Source organism: Hyperolius riggenbachi, chromosome 10, assembly GCF_040937935.1.
Source record: "Hyperolius riggenbachi isolate aHypRig1 chromosome 10, aHypRig1.pri, whole genome shotgun sequence".
NCBI classification, from domain to species: domain Eukaryota; kingdom Metazoa; phylum Chordata; class Amphibia; order Anura; family Hyperoliidae; genus Hyperolius; species Hyperolius riggenbachi.
In genome coordinates, this window is record NC_090655.1 from 199,142,510 (window position 1) to 199,157,870 (window position 15,361).

At 46.0% G+C, this 15,361-nt stretch overlaps 1 protein-coding gene across 3 annotated transcripts in view; it reads right to left on the reverse strand.

Annotated features, from left to right (window-relative positions):
• Positions 1 to 555: 555 nt before the first annotated feature.
• Positions 556 to 15,361, reverse strand: part of LOC137534202 (snaclec botrocetin subunit alpha-like) — a 32,420-nt gene continuing 17,614 nt past the window's right edge. For all 3 annotated transcript variants that reach the window (XM_068255604.1, XM_068255603.1, XM_068255602.1), the window contains 3 exons: positions 14,444 to 14,581; positions 9,545 to 9,653; positions 556 to 2,617 (listed from right to left, as the gene is read on the reverse strand). In XM_068255604.1, the coding sequence (XP_068111705.1) occupies positions 2,535 to 2,617; positions 9,545 to 9,653; positions 14,444 to 14,581 (330 nt within the window). In that variant the 3' untranslated portion in view covers positions 556 to 2,534. The remainder of the gene's footprint in view (positions 2,618 to 9,544; positions 9,654 to 14,443; positions 14,582 to 15,361) is intronic.

Here is a 15,361-nt window from a genome sequence, read left to right on the forward strand (position 1 = left end):
CAGTGGCAGGGAGAAGGACCACTCCCCCCTCTCTCCCCTTGGGCTCCCCCATCAGCGCTTCCTCCTCTGGCATTAACTAGCAACAACAGCGGCAGTGTAAAGGGAACGCGGACTTCTGTGTTCCACGCCGGAGGTTCTTCTCTGTTACAGCGCCCGATGACACTATTTCTTGTTTATCAGGAAGTAGCGTCATCGGGCGTTGATACAGAGAAGATCCACGTTCCCTTTACACTGCTGCTGTTGTTGCTAGTTAATGCCGGAAGAGGAAGCACTGATGGGGGAGCCCAAGGTAAGAGAGGGGGGAGTGGCCCCCCTACCCGCCGCTGTGTGTGGGTATCGCTCCACCTTCATGCAATGCTTCCCCTCCTGGCTCCTGCCCCTGGGCCCCCCGTGGCTGCATCCCTTGCAGCCCCTATTGTTACGCCACTGCCAATGTGACACTTTAATATTTAATTACCATGTACTTGTTTTCAATGCCCCTTGAGTAGCGATTACTTTACCTCATTGTTACCTTTAAATCTGTTCATCAAAAACATTTATGATATTAAAATGCAATTTGATGTGGCAAAGTGCATATATTTAACAGCATAGATAAAGAGGAATTTGCACATAATTATGAGCAACATGAGGAGTTTTTACTTTTTTTAAAAAAAAAAAGCTGCAATTATTTTAAAAATCAATACAGAACTACAAAGGCTACTTTTTAAATCCTCTGGACATTGTATAGGTAACAAACATTATTTTTTACTGGCTACAGAATTTCAAGCACTGTTTCAGTTATAAGCCCTGCCCCTCGTTCTAAATCCTACCCTTGAAGAATACCCCCAGTATAGGAGAGCCGGTCATGGCAGACTGAGAGACAAAATAATATAATAGATTTATACATACTTGGGGCTTCCTACAGCCCCATCCGCATGGATCGCTCCAACGATGCCATCCTCAGCCTTTTCTGTCGCTGACACCGGGTCCCGTAACCTCGGCCAGTCGACGCAAGTGCAGTGCGCTCCCTCTGTACTGCGCAGGCGCATGCATAAGGCAGGCACCGGAGAGACGGAGGGAGTAAAACTGGCTGAGACTGGCCGAAGTTACGGGACCCGGTACCAGCGACAGAAAAGGCTGAGGACAGGGGCGTGGGTGGGAGTGATCCAACGGATGGGGCTGGAGAAAGCCCCAGGTATGTATAAATCTATTATATTATTTCGTCTCTGAGTCTCTTTAAAGTGAACCCAGGGTGAAAATAAACTGATGAGATAAACAATTGTATTTATTCTCCTACTCCTAAAAATGACCTTTTTTGATATCCCATGGTTTTATTTTATATTTAATATTCCGATAATTTGTATAGCGCTTTTCTCCTGTTGGACTCAAAGCGCTCAAGAGCTGCAGCCACTGGTACGCGCTCAGGAGGCCACCCTGCAGTGTTAGGGAGTCTTGCCTTGAACTCCTTACTGAATAGGTACTGGCCCTAGCCAGGATCAAACCCTGGTCGCCCATGTCAAAGGCAGTGCCCTTAACCAGTACTCTATTCAGACATTTACAAAGTAGATTGAATGTTTTATTGTCTGTGCTCAAAGGCAGTCAATTAAGGGTCTCAGAACTGTTGACATTTTTCTGCCCGCATAAGTTGTATTCTGCCAGGAAAGCTTTTATACCTGTAGTCTGCTTATCAGTGAGGTTTACTAAATTCCTGACAAGGTACCAACAAGACAGAAGCTGTCACTTGCATGCCTGAAAATGAACTCTTTCAGGCAGCAAAAAAATAAAACAAGAGAAACAGCCTGGTTATAAATATGTTTTGCGCTGTACATACACGTTTATCTCATCGCGTCACCTGTTGCCTCGGGTACACTTTAATCTTAATCATGGTCTTAACGATGGAAGATTGTGGGAGTCTCAGGGTTAATTACCTACCCGATTGGCTGTAATTCTTACTCAGGTGACGCTCTGCCCCCCCCCCCCCCCCCCTCAGCGATGCAGTCGTGGCCATATTTCCAAAGTCTTCAGATGCTCGTTGGAAACCTCCACCTGCATTGCCATGGCCCGCCCCCTGCATGCAGATGGGAGTGGCCAGAGCCTTTGGCAGAAATCTGCCATGGCTGCATTTCCGAGGGGGTTGTAGCACTCACCTGAATAAATGAATGAATGAATTATGGCCTTTCGGGTAATTAATTAACCCTGAGACACTCCCCCCCCCCCCCCCCCAATCTCTTCCTGAGTCCGGCATCATTAAAATAGATCATGACATAATAGATCTTTTACCCTGGAGGTACTCTTTAATTATTGTAGCCACCACATCCCAAACAGTTTATAGGAGATAGAGCAGTGAAGCCAGTCCTACATCAGCTCTAAAATCAAGGCCAATACCGGGGAGGTGAGGAGGCGAGGTCAAATATCATCTAATATCATGTAACTCCCAGAGGGCACCACATGACCCAAGAGGAGCATCTTGTCTTATTGTAGCAACAACCAGGTTTGTTAATGATCAAAGTCTTCTCAATAGTATTCAGGAGCGCAGATCATCTTCATTGCCGCTTTCAGCCCCATGGTTGAGTTGGCTTATATATGCAGATAAATGGGAGCTTCTGGGTACAGCTCAGCTGGTTCCAAAAAGTATCGCCTAAAAAGAGAAAGGATTTAAATAATACGTACACACCTTGGAAGGGAATTGAAACTGTGGGCCAACCTGTGAAAACTTTTAGAAAGAAAGGATGCCTTACAAACATAAAGGACAAATGAAAGTGGCTTTCCCCTTCAGTTCCCTAAATTAAAGAAACCGTGAGGATACATCTGAGCAGGCTTATTGTAGCCAAAATGCTGCCTCACTAGCCCTTCTACTTGTGAGGAGGCTGCTGGGAGAGTGCCTGGATACAATGCATGTGTGGCGTCACATTGGAGAACAGCCAGAATTGCCAGAATTTTTGTGTGGGGGAGGGCCCAGCACCTATCAGTCAGAATAAGAGAATGAAGGGAGACAGAGATACAGGGATACAGAGCTACAGACATGGATAGGTAGTTTCACCACAGCAGCAATAAGGAAGCGAAGCAGGAAAAAAGGATGAAGTAATGCTCTCTGCAAATATGCCTCCCCCTTCTTTGCCGCAAATGGCGGCTTTTATAATGGCCGCAATATATGGCAATCAAGGTACATTTCTAGTGTTAGTGATTAGAAATATCTGCGTTGGGTCTTGTGGAAATGCAAATAGCAGCATTGCATTTCTGCATTGCAATGCCGCTATTTGCATTTCCGCTATGCAATGACGCTATTCCGGAATGAAATACCGCTATTTGCATTTCTGCAAGCTTTTCCATAATGCAATGCTGCTATTCCGCAATGCAATGCCGCTATTTGCCTTCCCGCAAGCCCCGGCGCCCAGGATTATTTCAACTCACTGCCGCTAATCGGACCCCTCCAGGCACAGAAATTTACCGTACCTAGATTGCCACACATAGCGGCTTTGCAGTAGAGGGGGAGGAAAGCTTTAGGGGTGTTTAGGGTTAGGCGCCACCAGGGGTGTTTAGGGTAAGGCATCATCAGGGAGGGTCTTAAGGTTAGGCACCACTGGGTGGGGGAGGCTTAGGGGTTAGGAACCACCATGGGTGGTCTTAGGGTTATGCATCAATAGAGGGAGGGTTCTGAGTGAGAGTAGGGTTAGGTTTAGCTATAGTATTGCTAAATATTACCCATATTTTACCATTAAAATTCAGTAGTAGAATATTGGTAAATTTATTCTATTATTCTAGAAATTATTTCTACTTGCAGCAAACTCCTACCACCTTTTTAGCAGGTGCCTTTTTTACATGTATGCAGAAGGAAGATGGGGTAGAACCTTTAAAGGTGATTAGATTTTTCATATTGGCACTATAGTCAAATTTCCCCTGTACTCCAATAAATTAACCATACTATAAGAACTTGCAGAGACAAACAATAATTTGCTGGATAGCTGCTGAAAATGATATACAGTGGGTTAGGGGTCTAGTCCTGGAAAAAGAAGTGAGTGGACTCACCCTAAAAATCTAGCGCGGCGCGCCAAAAAATGGGCGTGGTCAAGCATAGCGTGGGCGTGGTCATGGGTGGGGCCAAATATACATGGCCTTAGCAGTGGTATAAAAGGTTTGCCAGGGGAAGTTTGAGCTCTGTCGTAGTGTATCCCCAAAAAGTAGATGTAATCTGACAGCATTTCACCAAAAATACACATAATCTGGCAGAGGTTCCTCCAAAATACAGATAATATGGCAGTGGTTCCCCCAAAATAGACAATGTGGCAGCAGCAGTTCCCCCAACATACACATAATCTGGAAGCAGTTCCCCAAAATACGCGAAACCTAGCAGTGGATCATCCAAAATACACGTAACACCCAAAATACATGTAATCTGGCAGTAGTGGTCCCCCAACATACACAATCTGGCAGCGGTTCCCCAAAATACACGTAATCTGGCATCAGCGGTTCCCCAAAAATACAGATCTGACAGCAGTTCTGCCAAAATAGGTACCCCCAGTATAGCTAGCCAGGTCTATAGGTGTCCCCAGTATAAGTAGCCATGTGTATAGTTGTCCACTGAATAGGTGGCCAGATGTAGAGATGTCACCAGAATAGGTAGCCAGGTGTATAGATGTCTCCAGAATAGGTAGCCAGGTCTATAGGTGTCCCCAGTATAGCCAGGTGTCCCCAGTATATGTAACCAGGTGTTCAGGTGTCCCCAGTATAGCCAGGTGTATAGGTGCCCCCAGTATAGCCAGGTGTATAGGTGTCCCCAGTATAGCCAGGTGTATAGGTGTCCTCAGTATATGTAGCCAGGTGTATATGTGCCCAGTATATGTAGCCAGGTGTATATGTGCCCAGTATATGTAGCCAGGTGTATATGTGCCCAATATATGTAGCCAGGTGTATAGTGGCCCCAGTATATGTAGCCAGGTGTATAGTGGCCCCAGTATATGTAGCCAGGTGTATAGTGGCCCCAGTATATGTAGCCAGGTGTATAGTGGCCCCAGTATATGTAGCCAGGTGTATATGTCCCCAGTATATGTAGTCAGATGTATAGGTGTCCCCAGTATATGTAGCCAGGTGTATATGTCCCCAGTATATGTAGTCAGATGTATAGGTGTCCCCAGTATATGTAGCCAGGTCTATAGGTGTCCCCAGTATATGTAGCCAGGTGTATAGGTGTCCCCAGTATATGTAGCCAGGTCTATAGGTATCCCCAGTATATGTAGCCAGGTGTATATGTCCCCAGTATATGTAGCCAGGTGTATATGTCCCCAGTATATGTAGTCAGGTGTATAGGTGTCCCCAGTATATGTAGCCAGGTGTATAGTGGCCCCAGTATATGTAGCCAGGTGTATAGTGGCCCCAGTATATGTAGCCAGGTGTATAGTGGCCCCAGTATATGTAGCCAGGTGTATAGTGGCCCCAATACATGTAGCCAGGTGTATAGTGGCCCCAGTATATGTAGCCAGGTGTATAGTGGCCCCAGTATATGTAGCCAGGTGTATAGTGGCCCCAGTATATGTAGCCAGGTGTATAGTGGCCCCAGTATATGTAGCCAGGTGTATAGTGGCCCCAATATATGTAGCCAGGTGTATAGTGGCCCCAGTATATGTAGCCAGGTGTATAGTGGTCCCAGTATATGTAGCCAGGTGTATAGAGGCCCCAGTATATGTAGCCAGGTGTATAGTGGCCCCAATATATGTAGCCAGGTGTATAGTTACCCCAGTATATGTAGCCAGGTGTATAGTGGCCCCAGTATATGTAGCCAGGTGTATAGTGGGCCAGTATATGTAGCCAGGTGTATAGTGGCCCCAGTATATGTAGCCAGGTGAATAGGTGTCCCCCCCAGCTGGAGGGGAGCAGCACAGCAGAGAGGAGTATTGTGCGCAGCGTGGGGAAGGGCGGACGTCCCCCCCCCCCCCTCACCTTGGGGCTCCTCTCCGTGGCTCTCCCCTCCATAAAGAATGTGGCGGCGGTGGCTGGCGGCGGTGACTGGCAGCGGCATCAGTGGGCGGAACTTACCTCCTCCAGCGTTCCGGCAAGTGGACGCTGTTCGTGCAGCTACTCTGGTCTAGTGAAGACCAGAGTAGCTGCACGAACAGCGTCAACCCAGAACGCTGGAGGAGGTAGGTAAGTCCCGCCCACTGATGCCGCTGCCAGTCACCGCCGCCGCATTCTTTATGGAGGTGAGAGCCACGGAGAGGAGCCCCAAGGTCAGGGAGGGGGGGGAAACGTCCACCCTTCCCCACGCTGCGCACAATGCTCCTCTCTGCTGTGCTGCTCCCCTCCAGGGTGCTAGGGGGGACGGCGTCCACTGTCCAAAAAAAGTGGGTGAACGCCGTCCCCCCGCGTTCACGCAGGACTCGACCCCTGGGTTGCAAAAGTATTCGGCCCTCTTGAAGTTTTCCACATTTTGTCATATTACTGCCACAAACATGAATCAATTTTATTAGAATACCACATGAAAGACCAACACAAAGTGGTGTACACATGACAAGACAAGACAAATAACATTTATATCACGCTTTTCTCCTGGCAGACTCAAAGCGCCAGAGCTGCAGCCACTAGGACGCGCTCTATAGGCAGTAGCAGTGTTAGGGAGACTTGCCTAAGGTCTCCTACTGAATAGATGCTGGCTTACTGAACAAGCAGAGCCGAGATTCGAACCCAGGTCTCTTGCGTCAGAGGCAGAGCCCTTAACCATCACACCATCCAGCCACATGAGAAGTGGAATGAAAATCATACATGATTCCAAACATTTTTTACAAATAAATAACTGCAAAATGGTGTGTCCATAATTATTCGGCCACCTTTGATCTGAGTGCAGTCAGTTGCCTATAGACATTGCCTGATGAGTGCTAATGACTAAATAGAGTGCACCTGTGTGTAATCTAATGTCAGTAAAAATACAGCTGCTCTGTGAGGGCCTCAGAGGTTGTCTAAGAGAATATTGGGAGCAACAACACCGTGAAGTCCAAAGAACACAAAAGACAGGTCAGGGATCAAGTTATCGAGAAATTTAAAGCAGGCTTAGGCTACAAAAAAGATTTCCAAAGCCTTGAACATCCCACGGAGCACTGTTCAAGCGATCATTCAGAAATGGAAGGAGTATGTCACAACTGTACACCTACCAAGACAAGGCCATCCACCTAAACTCACAGGCCGAACAAGGAGAGCGCTGATCAGAAATGCAGTCAAGAGGCCCATGGTGACTCTGGACGAGCTGCAGAGATCTACAGCTCAGGTGGGAGACTCTGTCCATAGGACAACTATTAGTCATGCACTGTACAAAGTTGGCCTTTATGGAAGAGTGGCAAGAAGGAAGGCATTGTTAACAGAAAGTATAAGAAGTCCCGTTTGCAGTTTGCCACAAGCCATGTGGGGGACACAGCAACCATGTGGAAGAAGGTGCTCTGGTCAGATGAGACCAAAATGGAACTTTTTGGCTAAAATGCAAAACGCTATGTGTGGCGGAAAACGAACACTGCACATCACTCTGAACACACCATCCCCACTGTCAAATATAGTGGTTGCAGCATCATGCTCGGGGGGTGCATCTCTTCAGCAGGGCAGGGAAGCTGGTCAGAGTTTATGGGAAGATGGATGGAGCCAAATACAGGGCAAACTTGGAAGAAAACTTCTTGAAGACTACAAAAGACTTGAGACTGGGGCGTAGGTTCACTTTCCAGCAGGACAATGACCCTAAACATAAAGCCAGGGCAACAATGGAATGGTTTAAAACAAAACATATCTACGTGTTAGAATGGCCCAGTCAAAGTCCAGATCTAAATCCAATCGAGAATCTGTGGCAAGATCTGAAAAATGCTGTTCACAAACGCTGTCCATCTAATCTGACTGAGCTGGAGCTGTTTTGCAAAGAAGAATGGGCAAGGATTTCAGTCTCTAGATGTGCAAAGCTGGTAGAGACATTCCCTAAAAGACTGGCAGCTGTAATTGCAGCAAAAGGTGGTTCTCCAAAGTATTGAGTCAGGGCAGGGGGCCGAATAATTACGCACACCCCACTTTGCAGTTATTTATTTGTAAAAAAAAATGTTTGGAATGATGTATGATTTTCGATCTACTTCTCACATGTACACCACTTTGTATTGGTCTTTCACGTGGAATTCCAATAAAATTGATGCATGTTTGTGGCAGTAATATGACAAAATGTGGAAAACTTCAAGGGGGCCGAATACTTTTGCAACCCACTGTAAGACTGTGCTTCACTTTGCTGAGAAGTTTATTAGCTATGTTCTTCACTGTTGCACAGCTTCCCAGATTGTCCTTTGATCACCAGTTGTGGTTGACACGTGTGACCAAACATAGCAAAAATGTTTTCTTTTTGCAGAATTCAATATCACTATAAACAGAGAAAAGACAGTTTTCCTCATTGTAAGAATGCTCTGAACTGTATTTGGTGTAATATCTCTATTGCAATGTCAGCTCCTAGGCCTGTTGTACTCTATGCTGGGGAATTTGTGATTTTTACACAGATGACATTACTTTGGCACAAAAGCAAATAGAATAACTGTGGGTGAGAAAAATCAGGGAAACAATTATGTTATTCTATTCTTTAATTTAGCTTTAAAGTGAAGCCAAGCTCTTGCAAAGAACAGACTGAAAAATGTTCACTCCACATAAAAATGTTGTGAAAATCAGCTGCACTGAGTTGTGTTTATTTAGCTACAGTTCAGTGTAACAAGTGTGTAATCAGTAGGCATGACTCACAGTGCCTCAGAGCTTTTCATACTGTGCTTAATCTTTTAGCGCAGAGAGGAAGTTCTGACCTCAGATCCACTTTAAGCAGTGGCGTAGCATTAGGGGGTGCAGAGGTTGCAACCGCATTGGGGCCCTTGGGCTAGAGGGGCCCTAATGGGCCCACCCTTAACAACAGTTTTAGCTCTTTATTGGTCCTTTGCTGATAATATTCACTTCTATAGATGCTTTGAATAGTAGTGATCATTAACACACTGTTTCCCATCCTCTTCTTGCACCTCTGACACTAAGGTTTTCCTTGATTGATTTTGGTGTGTCGTATGAATTGTAATATATAGAGTGCTTGGGGGGGCCCAATGTAAACCTTGCACTGGGGCCCACAGCTTCTTAGCTATGCCATTGACTGTCAGTATTCTTTTTAACCACTTCATGGCATATGCTGAAGGTTTCAAATGCACAAGTGCATGTATGTGCGCTTTAGTGGAATAGTTGGATTTTATAAACGTCCTACTTACAGTAAAAGTGCAGAAATAGGACATTTATAAACCTTCCTTTTGCATGAAGTTGTCGATGTGAACAATGCGCACACACACACACACACACACACACACACACACACACACACACACACACACACACACACACACACACACACACACACACACACACACACACACCACACAGACACACATACACACACACACACACACACACACACACACACACACACACACACACACACACACACACACCTTCCACAGATAAAACTTGTTTTGACTTGGAGTTGATGTGAGTTTTTTATGAACAGTACAGTATGTACAGTTATAAGGCAAATATTTACCTCCAAGTTTGAGGCTCAGGCATAGTTTCCCCCCAAATATTTTGTTAAGGATGTTGCCCGGTAATTTCAGAAATTTGAGTGGTGACCCATCAGCCCAAGAGTTTGAACCCTAAGAAGAAATAACAACAAGCAAATAAAATTAGAGATAATTATGATGTTAACAGTAACAGACCCTATACATAGATTTTGTTTGTTTAAATGGTATTCATCAGAAACTTAGTGAAGGTGAACATTATTTCCAGTCCTTCCTACATCAAAATATACATCAGGACAAGTACCATACCTTTTTTCAAGAAGACTAAGCCTGAACTTGAGTTTTAAGTCAAGTTTTTAGTGTAAAGGATATCTGCACTTTTAAATGCAATCCCTGTTTACAAGAGCCAATGCTGCAGATAAACTGATGTACCAGGCCTGCAACTGCAAGAATCTTTGTTTATGCCCACCCACTCCTACTCCTTCTGTCACTAGGGATCATCATTGGTAGACAGCACACAGGCTCATCCAGCGAAGCCTATCAGGAATTTCTGCATTAGAAACTGAAGAAGTCTTAGAAGACAAAAATCAGGAAAAGAAAATACTCAGCCTGGAGAATATTCATGGTGTCTTGTGAAGTGTCTTCCCCCAGCTGTCTCCCTTTCTAATCTACTGCGCCTCCAGGGTCCCAGGAGAGTAGCGTCCCCTGCGTGAAGCGCTCTCACCTCTCCAGTTGACATGCTCCGAGTCCTCCTTGGGTTGTGTCCAATCAGGGGCGTAACTAGAAATCACCGGAACACACACAGAAATCCGACAGACGAGTGTGCTCCCAGCCTTAACTAATTACACTCACTCTGACCACCTCTTATGGAGCAGAACTGCAGCATCACTGCAGTACACAGCACTTGGTGAGGGGTAGAGAGGTTGGGAGTTATGCGCTGTACACAAGACCTTGCTGCACACTGAATAGGGACTGTCTACAAATCTTTGTATGATGCGTTATCAGTGGCTGAGAAGATGCAGTCATTAGAACAATTGTGCAGGCAGCAGAAAGTTTTTCTCTCCGTGCTCTTAGTTGTCAGTCTCTCAGGACAGGAAAAATAAACTTCTCCCCCATAGGGCCCCCTGCAGCTTCTGGCCCCCCTGCATCTGCATCCCTCGCAGGGTCTTTTGTTACGCCCCCTGTGTCCAATCTCCTGGCTTGTATTGTCGCTGGCATCCCCTCTTCGTGACCCCTGTGCATGTTTGCCCCGAGGGTGCCAGTGATGATGCAAGTTACAAGCCAGGAGATGGGACACAACCAGGGAGGACTCAAAGCATGCTAGCTGAACAGGTGAGGGTGCTCTGCTGCGGTTATGCTCCGCAGGGGCCTCAGGTGTCACTGTAACCTTGGACAGGAAGCAGAGATAACCCATGTATTATTTGGGCCATAAGATGTACAGACTCCCCTTGTCCCCTACACACAAACAAATTTGGGGTTGAGGGAAATACGGCAATTTTATGAAGGCCATAAACTGTAAACATGACATTAGTTATACCAACTTTAACCACTTCCCCGCCTGGGTAAAGTATATCTAAGCCCCTTTAAACTTCACTTCCCCACCTGGAGTGTAGATATATGTACCCCCGCCACTGTCCACGCTCCCCCTCGCTCCTGCGCATGCACAAGCGCTCCTTCACGTTTCCGCCTGCTCGCCTGGAGATCAATATATATGAATTCATTGATATATGTCCCCAAAGCAATGATCGGCGGCTTCTAAGAGAAGCCGCATGATCATTGTGAAAAAAAAAAAGTTTCCCAGTGCATTTCCTGTAAGTGTACATAGTATGCTTACAGGGCACATTAAAAAAATGACTGAGGCCATCTTGTTGCAAAATAGTAAAATCACATCAATACACTTTTTTTTTACATTGCAAGCATTTTTTTTTTCATTTAATGTTAACTATTTCCCTCCCACACTCTCCCCAAGGTAATAAAAAAAATGTTTTATAATTTAAAAAAAATGCCAATAAAAAATACATAAATAGTTATCTTAAGGACTGAACTTTTTTAATACGTATGTCAAGAGGGTATATTATTGTTATTTTTAAAATTATGGGCTTGTAAATAGTGATGGACGCAAAACGGAAAATAAAATATATAATATAAAATATTGGCACCAGACATTGTGATAGGGACATAATTTAAATGGTGTAATAACCGGTACAAACGGGCAAATAAATTACGTGGATTTTAATTACAGTAGCATGAATTATTTAAAAACTATAACGGCCGAAAACTGAAAAATAATGATTTTTTTCCAATTTTTTTTCTTATTTGCCTATTAAACATTTAGAATAAAATAATTCTTGGCATAATGTACCAACCAAAGAGAGCCTAATTGGTGGTGAAGAAAACAAAATATAATTCATTTCATTGTGATAAGTAGTGATAAAGTTATAGGCGAATGAATGTAAGGAGCGCTGAAACGTGAAAATTGCTCTGGTGCTCAAGGGGTAAAACCCCTCAGTTGGGAAGTGGTTAAAACTAAGTCATGGTTTTGTCTCTAATACTATTCAAATTTTATGGGTACCCGTCAAGGATGCCCATTTTTTTCCTAAGTTTTTTTTTACTGGGCTAGAGCCTTCCTATACTACCCTTTAAAAATGGAATACATTTGGGGACTTAAACTGTATAGAATGCATAAAAAAATATTTTCAATAAAAAGAAGGCATTTTGTACTTTGGCAGAAATGATTTAGCCATTGTATAAAATGCATGGATTTTAAATCATGCCTATAACACACGTCCGTTATATATACCTTATGCAAGCATAATGCTTATAACACACGCACGTGTTATACATACCTTATGCAAAGACTGTGTAAAAGCCTTTAAAATGTGAGAATGTTAATCCCAAAGAACACAGATATGAGAAGTCCTCGTTCAAGCAATATCATAATTCTGAAATAAAATACCGTATTTGTCGCCGTATAAGACGCACTTTTTCTCCCCCAAAAATGGGGAGAAAAAGTCCCTGCGTCTTATACGGCAAAGGCAGGGAATCCCCAACTTAATAACGCCCGCCGTTCCGAACCGCCGAACCGCCGCCATGTTGGGGATTCCCTCCCTGCCTTCCCCATGCCAGGCCGAGTCTCCTGCCCCCCCCCCCCCCCTCCCCCAGATGGAAGTGTCAATAGTGGCGGCAACTTACCTTTGGCAGGCTCCTGCGCTGATCCTAGATCATTGCGCTGCCCCCCGCTAGCCTCCTCTGCCTCCCCCTGCTTTTCTGGTCCCCCCGGGTGAAGGAATAAGTAGCGGTAGCTTACCTCCGCAGTGCGCCCGCGATGACTGCAGACGTCCGTCTTCCAGGCACTTCTCGCTCTAGTGACCGGCTTTGAACAGCGTGTCATCAGTTCAAGCCGGTCACTAGAGCGAGAAGTGCCTGGAAGACGGACGTCTGCAGTCATCGCGGGCGCACTGCGGAGGTAAGCTACCGCTACTTATTCCTTCACCCGGGGGGGGCAGAAAAGCAGGGGGGAGGCTGAGGAGGCTAGCGGGGGGCAGCGCAATGATCTAGGATCAGCGCAGGAGCCTGCCAAAGGTAAGTTGCCGCTGCTATTGACACTTCCATCCGGGGGGGCCAGGAGACGCAGGTGGGAGGGAGGAAGGCTGGGGGGGGGGGGGAGAGGACATATGGGGGGCACAGGAGGACATATGGGGGGCACAGGAGGACATATGGGCGGCACAGGAGCACACATATGGGGGCACATTAGGGCACACAGGACACATGGGGGGCAAATGAGGACATATGGGGGGCACAGGAGCACACATATGGGGGCACATTAGGGCACACAGGACACATGGGGGGCACATGAGGACATATAGGGGCACAGGAGCACACAGGAGGACACATGGGGAGGCACAGAAGTACACATGGGGGGCACATGAGGACACGGGGGGCACATGAGAACACACAGGAGGACACATGGGGGGCACAGAAGGACACGTGGGGGGGCACATGAGGACACAGGACACATGGGGGGCACAGAAGGACACATGGGGGGCACATTAGGACACGCAGGAGGACACATGGGAGGCACAGAAGGACACATGGGGCACAGGAGGACACATGGGGGGCACATTAGGACACGCAGGAGGACACATGGGAGGCACAGAAGGACACAAGGGGCACAGGAGGACACATGGGGGCACAGGAGGACACATGGGGGCACAGGAGGACACAAGGGAGGCACAGAAGGACACACAGAAGGACACATGAGGATATGGGGGGCACAGGAGCACACACGAGGACACACAGAAGTACATGTACAAGACGCTCCTGGAATATGGACGCACCAGGTTTAGGGCCTGTTCAGACTATCTGCGTATGAAGAATGCGTTTAAAATCAAAGAAACGCAAGTTGAAAAACGCATGTGTTTTTCTTGCGTTCTAATGCGTATTCTATTGCGTTTTGCACACACACGTGACCCAGGGAAAAAAAAAGAATTATGGGAACCGCAGAGGAAAACGGACGCTAAGAATGCAATAGTACGCGTTTTTGATACGCGTCCATAGACTTTCATTGCGTCCGTTTCTATGCATATCGCACAGAACTGCGTGCAGCAATGCGGATGAGAAACGTATGCGTCTCATACGCATACATGTGAACTAGCCCATTCAAATGCATTAGGAGCCGTTCCTATGCGTTTTTGGTACCCAGACACGTTCCCTGAAAACGTTCAGGAACGTGCATAGTCTGAACAGGCCCTATTTTTTTTTCCCCTGGTTTTTGCCCTCTAAACCTGGGTGCGTCTTATATTCCGGAGCATCTTATACGGCGCGAAATACGGTAATAACCCATTTGAATCCTTACTAAAGAAGTCCTCTGGTGGTTATAATGCACGGAACCATTCCCTTTGGCAGCCTAGTTGCTGAGAGTTTACCTTCTCACTGTTGGCTCCAGTCCAGAAGTTATCATCACGGGATCCTTTTGACTCAGCAAGAGCGATGAGGAACTTGTTGTGCATTTCACTCTGGACACTGGTGAGATGGGCACGACTGAACAGAGACTGGCAGTGAGTCTAGATGGAGGGAAATTTAAAGTCACACAGGCGTTGACATACTCCATACTATTATAAGCTGTAGTATTTATCATTATAACCTCTTTAGGACCGTACGGTTCTGGGCTCTTAACCTCCCTGGTGGAATGATTCCTTCAGATTCTAGGGTCTAAAAGTGGTATACATTTTTCATGTGCTTTTAGACCCTAAAAGCATTAAAAAATCATACCACAAGAGAGTCTGCAGCAGCCCCAGCACTTACTCACCTCCCTGGGCTCCAACACTGCAGTTTTCTCTCCGTCCTCCGGGTGGCGCTGTAACCCTATAGTGAGGTTGCTGGCTGTCGTCATGATAACAGACAGCAATCTCACCGGGGGAAGCAGAGCCTCGGAGGAGAGGAAGACAAATGGCGGCCGACATCGGGATCCCCCAGGGGGTGAGTTGAAACGCCCGCTGCGCGCATTGCTCTGCATAGAACCTCTGGCGGCTACCCCAAGTGTAGGTTGCGGTTACCGCTTTGAGCAGAAGTTTTCCGCCCAACTGTAGCTCTGGGTTACCGCCAAAGAGATTAAAGAGGAACTCCAGTTAAAATAATGTAATAAAAAAAGTGCTTCATTTTTACAATAATTATGTATAAATGATTTAGTTAGTGTTTGCCAATTGTAAAATCTTTTAAATCCCTGATTTACATTCTGACATTTATTACAAGGTGACATTTTTACTGTTGGCAGGTGATGTAGCTGCTGCATGCTTTTTTAGCAGTTGGAAACAGCTATAAACAGCTATTTCCCACAATGCAGC